We start from the raw sequence: 12,544 nt of genomic DNA, 5'->3' as shown, positions 1-12,544 counted from the left end.
TCACAGTGTCTGAGGATTATATGCTGTGAATCAAGGGGAGATCTAGAAATTCCAAGTGGCTAAGCCTTTCTTGCTGCTGATCTGAAAGCCACTGTTAACAGGAGGGAGTTTGTAAAGGAAGGCTGAGGGTGTAAGAGCATTCTTTTTTTCTTTTTGGGAAAAAGGAACAAAACAAAGGGACTGGAATTTGTAGGAGAGCAGAGAAGCAAATCAAAGAATGGAACAAAATTATGGAAGATAATGGGAGCTACAGGATGCTAAATATCAGACAGATAAAAATGTATTTGTATATAAAAAGCTTTTGTTCCAATTGAGTCATGCAAAACATTTCTGTAAATGCTTTGGCTGAGTCTTTGGCAGCATTCCTGTTTCTGATGCAAAATGTGATGCATCACTTCGAGCAAATTTGTAACATTATTTATAAAACAGTTGAAAGTTCAAAAGAAAACAAGCATGTTTAAACAACAAGGTCAGGCATGCTATCAAAACAAGCAGGAAACCTTCAAAACTCAGCTGTGCCCAAGTGACAAAACTGTTACAAAATATCACATTAAAAAGGGGTCCTTTTGTGAAGGGGTCAAGAAGTACTTGCACCATCTATTTCAAATATATATCAGACCCAGGAAACTTTTCAGAGAACTTGTGGGAACAACACAGAACCAGAGGGCATCCACCCAACAGATCTAAAGAAATACAGGAACCAAACATCTGAATTACTGTTACACAACTATCAGAAGGCAATGTTCTCCTGACAATTCAAGTTTCACCAAGGCTCTTGAAGACATTGGGCCACCACATCAAAAGAAGAAAAGTTCTCACATAGAGAAAGAGAAGTAAATGGTTAAGAAATTTCATTGTGAAGAAAGATCATTCTCTTTGCTTCCTGTAACCTTGGTGTTTTCATTTGTGGAAATGACTATAATGACAAGCTATGGTCCATGTATAAAATACTTGTAATTTCCAAAGTCAAGATGTAATTCTATGAATCTTTGCTTTCTATGATTTGAAATGTCTTTTCACTCTTACTGGATTTGCCTAAATTACAGTAATTTTTTGTATTTTTGGTTTTTTGTTGTTTGGTTGCTGGGTTTTGGTTGTTTGGGTTTTGGGTTTTTTTGCTACAGTTGAATATTGATCATAAGTTTTGGAAAATAAAAAACATACAGTAAGTTCTGTGTAATATTTTTTAAAAGCAGCTTATACTTACCTGCTTTCTGACACTGTACTATCTTCTCATATAAGCTATCTGTATTTTCAACCAGAGTCCTAATGGTGTGAATCATCTGTAGAAAAAATAAATAAAAATATACAGAATATCAGTAAAATTAAATTTTTACTTAAAAGTTTTAATCTGTAAATGAAGCTTAAAATTGAACTCAAATCGATAAACTAATATTTATCGTTAAGATAATGAATAGACTCCTTTCCCTGGTCATAATGAGGCAGCAAAGTGCCCTAGATGTAACATAAAGGCATAAAAAATACAATTATTTTGGACTGTCTTCTCCATAATGCACTGCCTATCAAAGCAACTGGAAATGATACAACCAGGCAATTCACTTTTGGTGGCTTGGTTGAGATAACCTGGATGCAATTTTCCTCTTCCTTATGCACTCCAACATTCAGGATGATGATCACTCATTACCCAGTGCATCCTTTTTCCTAGGCATCATTCCACTGCTTTTCCGGATTTTTTCCTCTACATTTTCCCTTTTGTGGCTAGACCTGCCCTCATGTATGAGACAATGCTTTATGGAAGAAAACAAATCACTTGAGGCTGGTAGTGGAGGATAAGAAAAATAAATTATTCTTTTAGCTGATCTTTCTAAACAAAAAGCCTTTCAGGGAATCCCAGCTGAATGCACTAAGATGGAGCCATGCAGAATTTTCAGCCTAGGGTATGTACTGAGAAGTAACAACTTTGCTTCTCACCTTCCCCACTGACATCTCTGCTTTCCACTCAAGCAGACAATTTTCTCTCCACTAAAACAATGACTAAATTTTTGACATGTTACTTATGTGGGTGTTCATGTGGAACTTGCTTTTCCTTAGGAGATCACCATTTGCTTTTATGAGGAGGAACAATCCTCCTCATAAAAGCGTGTTACAGGGAAAAAGGAATGTTACAGGGGAAAAAAAGCCCAAACCTCTCTCTATTCCTCAGAGAAAAATTACTGTAAGAGGCATAACTCCCTCACACATATTAGAAGGAGCCTTCTCCAGCTGAATGACATTGAGGCTGTTTTTCTGAACATTGCTCCAAGTAAGGCATAAATCAATTTTGAGAAGCAGGCAAGCAAGTCTCAGATTTTTGATCGTGACAAGTGTGCAAGCAAGTGAGGAGGAAAAACACCTGCACAGACAAACTACTCTTCAGGCTTCTGTAACTGTCAGCTGCACAAAAATCTGGTTTAAACAAACGACAAAGCATTTAAAAATAATTCTAGTTCCATTTCTATTATTTTGGTTTGAACCAATAAAGAAAATGATGCAAACCCTGAATTTTTACTTGCTACACACAAACAGCATGTGAAAAAGCAACTTTAGAGTAGGTGGAGGTCATCATACTGGATAATTTAATTTAATTCTCACATCCAAATTAATCTCTCTTTAGAGTATCTACTTAGCCTGATTTATATGATGTCAGTTGTCAGGGTTGCTTTAAATAAATATAAATTATAATATATGAAGTAAAAATAACTTAATCAGGTTGCTAAGCTGCAAATGAAAAACTTTAGCTTACCACAGTTTAAACTGGATTGTTTTTTGAATATAAATATCAATTTTCACTCAAGCAAAAGCCACATATAGATAGAATTATGCTGATTACTATTTAAGTGTAACAAATTGAAGACAATTTAAGTAAGAGAATACTATATTTCACCCACATAGGGAGCACTGCAAACCGACTATTCCTAATCAGTCAAGGAGAAAGCCCCATTTCACTGTGTTTCATTACTATTCAGTCTCTAAAACAGAACTCACAAATTGAAATAAGATCACTGTAAATTTGCTTGACAGGCAAGGATTTACCTGCTTCAATATGTATGTCACATAATAAATTTGTTTCTGCAATGAATTTAAATTGAGAGAACCAAAACATAGCTGATGTCAGCTGTATACTTCCAATAGCTGATGTTATTTTGCTGAAGGAAAGGAAAGGAAACTCTAAAGCAGGTTTTTCTGAATTGAAAATCACCTTGAAAAATGAAATGCTGAGCACATATGAATCTTGGGCTTTTCTGGGCTGCTAATACACAATAATAAGAACTAGAGAGGGATTCCCTATCAATATGAGTCCTTTCACCTGAGCACTCTTTTGACTGGAGTTCATGAAAAAAAGAGAACAACTGTGCTGCCTGTTCAAGGTATTTGTCTTGAAGGAATTGTAAGAAATATTACAACTGCCCTACACTGTTTTCCTGACCCCATGTGTTTAATAACATAATTTCTAAGTTATCTCAGTTAGGTCCTATTCCAGACACAGAACATATCTACCTGCTCTGCTTCCTTTCTATGGCCTACATGAACATCAGATAATTTAGAAGCAGTGGAGAACAAGTCTCAGCTGATTAGAAAACTTACTCTGAGACGCTGCACTGATTTTCAGAAATAAGAGAATTCTAAGATGAATAAAAATGCTTACATTACTGCTTTTTTGTTTACTTTCTGTATTGACAAAAGAAGAACGTTTTACTGATTCTGCAGATGAAAGGAAAAGAAACTAATCACTGTATTAGTGCTCTTTCATCATGGTCAGGCTAACACTGAAGAATTTATAATAACATGCCAATTTCATATTTCACAGTTCCAGTATGGAAAGCTGCTAAATACCCTCAGATCAAAAGGAATACTCTCTTTGCAACTTCTGAAGAAAAATGGCAATGCATTTCATGTGGCAGAAATTATTCTAATATCTAGTTTTATATTATCAAGACCGGTAAGAGTTACTTTCATTATCTTTGGTCTCTAAAATACATACAAAGCTGTATTTAAGATTAACAGCACTGCAGAGCAAAACTGGCAGAGCTAGCAATAATTCAGGGGTTGACTGCCACTACCATTCAATCACTGTTAAGGAACACCCCAATTTTCAAATGTCCTTCCCTAAGAAAATAATGGAGCAGTATGCTGTGTGCATGAGTAGGTGTCACCTTCTAGTTGTGCTTGATTAATAAACTAATACTATTATTTCATTATAATTTTATTCTTACATTGCTCTTCACCACACAGTCATATTTTAGTATGGATTCAGCTATCTGTTAAATTACTCTTAAGGAGTGTTTGAACATATGAATTCTTTCTAGTGTTCAAGCCAAAGTTTTAACCTCATGAAAACACTCATATAGACATTCACAGAGACTGAAAGACTTTTGGCAGACACAGCATATGGAACAACTATGTATAAATGCCTATATTTAAACAGAAAATTAATCCAAATATACTGGTATGTATATGTGTGATCAATATAAAAACGAAATAGAAAATGATGAGCAAAGAGGAGCTTCAGTGTGAAAACCACTATGTCTGCAGCAGAATAAGACATGGAAATCTCAAGGCAAATTAGTTATGGAAATTGAGAAGAAAGACCAGGTAGGATCCGCTCTACACCAAATTAGTCCATATTGAACAAGGCAATCAATAAGCAGGTATTTTCTAACCACATCTAACTTCTAGAATATTATCAGTGATAAATCTGGAAAGAGAAATGGAAACAAATGTAATAGGGAACAACCAGTTGCCACCCAATTATTAAAAATGTATTGCAAATTGCCCATGCATATTCAAGAAAAGAACACATGCTACATGAAGTTTAGTAAGCTATATTTTCTAGCAAGCCTCTTACAATACTGATTCACATTTCTAACCTATGTTGCTTTTGTTTTGGAAGCAAAGATTCAAAATATCCAAAAATGGATTTTAAATACAGAACTTACAAGATATAGTGATGAAATTGCCTCAACTTTCCTTTCAATTCCCACCCCACCACCACACTCCAACCTCAGCATGACCAGAGAACTTCTCAGGTGCTCATTTCAGACTGGACTATCCTACTTTTTTTGTTGGTCAGTGGAAAACAGGAAATGCAGAATGGTATGCTTTATAGCCTCGAAGTCATCACATTTTTGCAGAGGCCAGGTTAATAGTTTGATCTATTTGTTGTATTCTTCAAACTATATTGGTTAAATCATGCAAGCATTTTACCTAGTTATTCTAACAAGTGGATGAATGTCAAGAAAGATGTTTTAAAAATTAGGTAGCTATTATTATTATTATTATTATTTATCATTATCATTCAGAAATAAGCATTATATGATTAGTCCAGAATTCTCAATTACTATTGGATTATATACATTGTTCCTACTCTAAAAAGCCAATGATGATGGTTAGAAATCACAATTGTTGCTTCAAACAGTTGGAACTGAATTGTTAACAGTTCATCCCTTATGTGATGCTGTCCTCACAAACCAAATGAAAAACTCATATACTGAAAAAAAATCTATCCTCCTTCTCTGCAAAACAGAACTCTCTCATTAAGATGGTTACTTAAAATTATATATATAAATGTCTAGACTACCCTTTAGGATAGTTTTTTTATGTTTCAAAGTTTGTTGTCTTATGTGTTGTTTTATGAAAGAGTTAAGTGCTATGAACTAACACCATGTAGATCAATGCAAGTGCTCACATGTATGTACACATGCATGTATTTGAAACCATTTCTTTAATTTCAGCTGAATTTGAACAAGATCTATTTCTACTAGGCTCACATAGCCAGGTCTTCTGGTAGGAGATAAAACATTCTGTTTATGCCCTCAACTTGTGGAAAATATGTAACTGAACTCAACCATAAATATTTTAAATATCACATTTAACAGAGGCCTTGGGAAAGAAATCTTTCAAAATCCCCAGGATTTACCCAATCCTCTGCATGTGGAACTGGTTGGTAGCATACAAGAAAACATCAGTTGTATTTTAAAATGGAAAAATCAACCAATTATAAACTGTGTCTGGCTGATGAAACTCAGTGAGAGAAAACACCTTCACTGACACAATTGCAACACCAAGGATGAACGTTATTTTTAGCAAGAAAAGCGCATCACACATTCAAATTTCGACATCTGTAAATGTGTTGCCAATACTGCTAGACCTACATTCCAACAGCAAACCTTACAGTAGGTATAAATCAAATCTTCATTAAAATGGCACTCACATTCTAGTTTCATCCAAAACTCTGCATATTAGATACATTTCTGAAATCACAAACTACACCATTTCTAATAAATGTATGTATCCTTAGTATTCAGAAGCCAAACTGGAGATCTTAACAGCAGTAATAAACATGTAATTTGCATTTTTCAGACATTTTATTAAGCCCAAGATTGTACAAATAGCACCATTATCAAACAGCCCTTCACAAAAATAGGAAACCAAACACAGGGCATTCCAAACTGCTAATAGCATCTGCACCACTTCAAAAGATGTGTTACACAGTGAGGATCAGAAGCTGCTACCATTGCCCCAAGCAGTAACACCCAGGAAAGGAACTCTGGTAGGGACTCCTTATAAACTCTTTGCCCTCGAGAACCATTATAGGTACCAGGACCTCAAACAAAACATGGTCAGCTCTAAGAGGATGTCTGTAAAAATTGTACCCAAGCAGTCCAGCAGTCAATGTCAATGCACCAAAAGGTATCTTTATTGTGGCACTGGAACAAGCAAATGAACTGTTCTTAGTCCTCTCAGTGATAATGGCCACAGTCAGCTTGCTCTGCAGCTGCATAAGGAGTTGTTTTAAACTGTATGTGCTGCCTTTTATTTTCTGCTGGAAAAGAATGGTGTTATAGCAAATAAGAAAGGAAATTGCTGTAAAATCAGATTGCAAACCTCACAACTCAAATGAATTGTGCTCTAACTGTTCCTACAGTGTGGACACCACACTGAAAGAATTCTGAAACATCCAACTTCTAACAGGACCACCACAAACAACAGAAGTTGACTTCTACCAAGAAAAAAACATCCACAGCTTTCCTCTGCTCTGGCAAGATTGTCACCATGTTGTAGAAGGCTACACACATTGGCTAGGCCTAATTTCCCTTGTGTAAACCCATGCTGAGTTTTTCCCATCTCTTTCTTGTGAGGGTTTTTCAGTACAAGAAATATATGGAGTACTGTCCGGTACAAACCCACAGAGATCTAAGGAACTGGAGCATCTTTTATATGCAGAGAGGCAGAGAGGGCTGGGAATGGTCAGCCTGGAGCAGAGAAGGCTCAGGGGAAATCTTAGGTGGTCAAACACTGGAAGAGGTTTCCCAGATTGACTGTGGAATCTCCACCCTTGGTGATATTCAACAGCCAACTAGACACAGTCCTGGGCAACCTGCTGTCTGATCCTGCTTTGAGCAGGGGGTTGGGGTTAGATGATCTCCAGAGATGTCTTCCAACCTAAACCACCCTATGTAAAAAAGAATTATAGTGAAGTTGACATATCCAGTCAAAAGAACTGAACTTTCTGGCTCAAGACAACAATCAATAGTAACATCTTTATAGATAAAAATCAGGTGTGGTTTTGCACAGAAAGTTCAAAGCTCTATAAACAAAAGGTGATCTTTCTCCTATCCAAATACAGTCCAAAGTACCAAGGTAAGAAAATCAAGCTGCTAACTGCTACTTCTCTACACACAGAGGATTAATCACATCAAACCAAATTTCCTTCAAAGCAGTAAGGTTTTTAGCAAATGTATTGTCTAAGTTAGAAAATATTTCTTCAGCTGTACAAGAAAATAAATTTAGCAGAGCAGCAGAGAGTTATTAAAGTTAGAAGGGAGCTCAGGAGGTCATCTGATCCAAACCTCCTTGCTCCTGCAGGGCCACTTACCATGGCTGGCTGCCCAGGGCCATGTCCAGATGCTTTTGAGTATCTCCAAAGCTGGAGACTCCACAATCTCTCTGGGCAACCTGTTCCAGTGTTCAGTCATCCTTAGAGTCAAAAAGTGTTACCTGGTGTTCTGACAGAGCCTCCTGGTTTTCATTTCATGTCTTTTCTCCTGTTACTGGGCACCAATGGAAGTAGCTGCTCCTTGACCTCTTTGCACCCTCTTCTCAGGCATTCATACACATTGATAAGATCCCCTTCAGCCTTCTTTTCCCCAGACTAAACAATCCCAGCTCTCCCAGCCTTTCTGTGTAGGAGATGCTCCACTACCTTAGTGGCCCTCTGTTTGACTCTTCAGCACATCCACGCCTCCCTGGCACTGGGGAACCCAGGACAGGACACAGCACTGCAGATGTGGCCTCAGCAGCACTGAGTAGAGGGGAAGGAACACCTCCCCTCAAGCATAACTTATGTTATGATATAATCAAGTATTATGTTTCTCTTTAAACTTTAAACCACTGCCCTCTTCCAAAAAAAAAAAAAAAGGCAAACAAAAAAGCAGATGAAATTTCCCTTATGCTTACTGAACTTACTGGCATATTATGATAAAAATGTAATGCTGTACCTGACAGTGGCAGTTTATCCATTTAAGTGGAAAAAACATAGGAACAGACTCATGGTCTAACTTTTTCAGCCTACCTTTCCTCTCCCACCTCTTGTTGAAATGTTTTATATTCTAGAAAACACATACATGGAAAATGGTTTTTTTCTTTAGAAAGAAGCAAGACAAGATTATGCCATAATACTTTGCAGGATCAAAAGATCTAAGATATGAAATCCACTTAGCAAAACTAATTCTTGTAGGCCTGAGAAAAAATAGAACATAATCTGTTCTTAATTCTGCAGCAACCCAAAATGAATTAATTTCCCCCAGTTTAAGAAAATCTACCAAAGGAACAAACAGTCCACAAGTCCTCCATTAAAGAGAACTATTTGTTCTTAATTCCTCACGAGTCAAGTATATGAGAAAGACTAGGTTGAAGACAGAGTAAATAATCAGCAGCTCTCTTCCAAACTATGTACCCAAGGACAATAAACCCTTTTTAAATCCAATAGTCACTGCTTTTCACTTTCCTGATAACCTGGGTTTTGTAGCAAAATTATTTTCATAATTTTAAAACTAAAGCTGATAGAATGAAAAACCATGTGAAAAGTGGACAATAAGTAAGGACATGTATATGAAATTAAAATATCCTCTATCTGTATAAGAAGCAAAAATTTATCATCTGTGTAAAAAAATTAATAGGCAGTTAATAGGTTATTTCTGAAATGAGAACCATCAGTAGCAGCTCTAATAGCCACAATTTTTTTCACACAGATGGACTCAAAAAGACAAACACCAAATTTAAAACTTATTGAGAAAGAGAACTCTTATTGGAAATATGTAATACATATGAGACGTTGCCTATGCATCTGACCTATTTTATGCTCTTCCATAAACATTTCACTGGACTACATTAAAACAGGACAGAAAGCTACACGCACTCCTCTTCCTGAGTAGCTGTATTATTTTATGCTCTTATGAATTCTGTGAGTCAGCCATTAGACATAATGGGATTAGTGAGAGGATACAAAAAGCTTCACCATCCATGCTCTCAAAAAGAAATGCAGAAATCTTGACTTCACAGAAGCATTAAATTGTCATTATCAGAGCTTTTCAATCAATGCAAAGCAGCTCATACTTTACAACATTTGGCACTGGAGCCTTGAGTACCCAAAATTAGACATTTGCTTTGTGGACTGAAAAAGCCCAGCATAAGCTAAGGTTATCATCTGCAGCTCTGTTTTTGGAAGCATAATTACAACCTTCATGTTGTTATAAAACAGGAAAATAAAAACTGATAATAAGCAGCACAACTCTTTCTGAAGAAACTGTCCAAGCTATTCACTATATTTTCCATGAATGCTTTGTTTTCAGTTTTTATGACAGACTAACAGCTACACAATCAGTAACTATTTCAATTAATCTCAAAAACCAGGATCTACAATTACTATAATTTATTAAACATGGCAAAAACCATTACCTGGGCTATTTGCAATATTAAATTGCAATGAGTGATGTATGTTTTCCCTTAGATCTCTTTGCCACCAAACTATATCCATTTATTACTTAAATAAAGACAGTTCTATTCTGCAGAGACTGATAATGAAAGTAAGCAATACTGTAGAAAGCCAGAGGCAATAATGGAAACAGTGAGACACTGTGTGTTATCACAATTTAAATACTGCATTTGTGTTGCCAACTCTGAAATTTACTGTTTTAACACACATTATAACAATCTACCACTAAGATTGAGAAAGTTGTTGGAAGTCTAAGCAGCTACATACCTCCCACCTTGATGATCTTTGCAAATCTGGGGGCAGCATTAATTCATACAGCTTCCAGAGTGCTTAGCTACTTGAGCTACATCAAAGTTGCAGGAGCTATATCTACTATCTCTAATCCACTTATTGGGAAAACACACCCTTAATGCAAAAATCAACACAAGCAAGTGTCTTTAAAAGTTCTTTTCCTGCTGGAGCACCAGGTTGAGTCCAACATTCACTTCAGCTATCAGAAAAGATCTAATAACTTTAAAAGCCTAAAAATTTAATGGTAACTTTATTTTAATATGAGCATTTGAAAGGAAACTTTGTCAAATGCTTTTGAAAATCTAACCAGACTGATCTGCTGTGTCTACATGCTTTTTGACATCAAAGAACTCCAAGGGATTAATGAGCCCTTCATTTTATAAAAGCTGTATTGACTCTTCGTCAACATGACACATTTTTCTTCTCCATGTTTCTTCTAATTTTCTTCTTCAAAACAGTTTCCACCCATTTTCACAGTACAGATGTCAGCCTGTCTGATCTGTAATTTCATCATCTTCCCTGGAAATCTCTTAAAACACTGGTACCACACTAACAACTTTGATAGTCAGTCTCAAGTGAGAGAATACACACAACAATTAGCAGTTTCGATACATCAACTCTTGAGATCTTTCAGAACTCTTAAATGAGTATCTCCTCTTCCTGCTGTATTATTTTCCCAGTCTTTTACCTTTCCTCTGTAATATCTTCTGTCAGCCTTTCACTTACAGATGAATTCTGCAATTAGTCTTTCATAAAGAAGCGTTTCATGTGAAACCTTGATCTCTACAGGTATATAGATGCAAAAACTAATTAAGTGTTGTGGCTTTGCCTCTTTAGCTGGGGCTTTCTTTTAAACATTGATCAGCTAGTGAACTTACATAATCTTTGACTGACTTCTGTTACTGCTTTTTCAGAAAAGAGGTTACTGTTATTTTTAAGATCATTTTAGCAATTCTTCACTGTCAGTTCTCTTTTATTTCTTATTTAACCATGGCAGGGTTAAATATGGATCCTGTCTTCCCCATTTGCACATGACTTCAGCTATTTGGAAGATGCCTTATTTTCATGAGAACCTCCTCCATGTTGTTCTCCCCAAGTGTTTTTGATAAGTGCTACATATTTACTTCAAACTCCCCAGGCGGTATCTTTAGTGTCTGTGATGTCTGTTCTTTTGACTACTTCTTTTATCTTTTTGTTTTGTTTTATGTAGTTATGCTCTCAAGTATAAAAGCAAGGAATAATAGCTTTTCAACCTTCTGTGCAAAGCATTAAATTCTCTTCTTCATAAGCCAGATAATACTAAGAGATAAATTGTAACATGGAAAACTCATGGAGCTTAACTTCAAAGTCATGGGCTCAAGGACAACATTCTGAACCAACTGGGCTCAGAACACAGCTCTCATGGTCTATGCCAGTCACATATTCCTCAGGAATGGTACTATATGGAAAAATCTGAATTTTCTTCAAGTGCACAATGCAAGTGATGAGCAGATGTTATCACGTGATTTAAAATACTGTGATATCCAAAGACTGGGTTCTGCTACAGGAGATTGGTGCTACTGAACTCAGCCTCCTCTGACACAACCAGAAATTGAATATTTAGGCCTTTGCACAAGTTGAAGCAACATTTTCACTCAGTTTTAGGAGAGAATTACCAGCACTGCATCCAGCATTTTTTGGTTGCCCCAGAAGTTTGCAACCTCAAAGTGTAATTTGGGGAACAAAGGCTTCTCAGCTGAATAACCCTGACACATTAGCAGGCTGAGTTGAAATAGAAGTTTTGCTCTACATGTTTCTCAAGATACAAATCTATAATCACAGCATAACTGTAATCCTCCTTACTGTATTTGCACAGTAACCATAACCAAGGACCTACATCAAAAACAGGAAACTAATACAGTTTTTATGAACTAAATCTAAATCAAAACAGATCTGCTAATCACTCTTTCTTAGGCCCTGTGAAAGAGGCAATGAACATACCCTTGGCTTCCTACAGAATTATGGAGTTAATCCAACATGCCCAATAAATCTCTGCTCAATTAATCTATATTAATATAAAAATGAGTTTTAAAAGTGAAGAATTTTTAAAATTTTGAGCAGTAGCTGAAGTTTGAGAGGATTACTAATATTTTACCAAACCTTGACAATGAGTCCTTTTCAGATAGGCTTTTAATAGCCCTATTAGTATCAATCCAGTCTGTAACTCTACCAGATATAGTGTCAAATTATCTGCTTTCCAGTTCAAGTTCAAAATATAGC

The 12,544-nt window shown here is 36.1% G+C and overlaps 1 protein-coding gene across 1 annotated transcript in view; it reads right to left on the bottom strand.

Annotated features, from left to right (window-relative positions):
* The window catches only part of PLCL2 (phospholipase C like 2), a 100,428-nt gene that overhangs the window by 22,742 nt on the left and 65,142 nt on the right, over positions 1-12,544 (bottom strand). Inside the window, exon 5 of the mRNA XM_077176525.1 lies at positions 1,208-1,283. Coding sequence (XP_077032640.1) covers positions 1,208-1,283 — 76 coding nt within the window. The remainder of the gene's footprint in view (positions 1-1,207; positions 1,284-12,544) is intronic.

The sequence above is a fragment of the Agelaius phoeniceus genome, chromosome 1, assembly GCF_051311805.1.
Source record: "Agelaius phoeniceus isolate bAgePho1 chromosome 1, bAgePho1.hap1, whole genome shotgun sequence".
Classification (NCBI taxonomy): domain Eukaryota; kingdom Metazoa; phylum Chordata; class Aves; order Passeriformes; family Icteridae; genus Agelaius; species Agelaius phoeniceus.
This window is presented reverse-complemented; position numbering and strand designations above follow the sequence as displayed.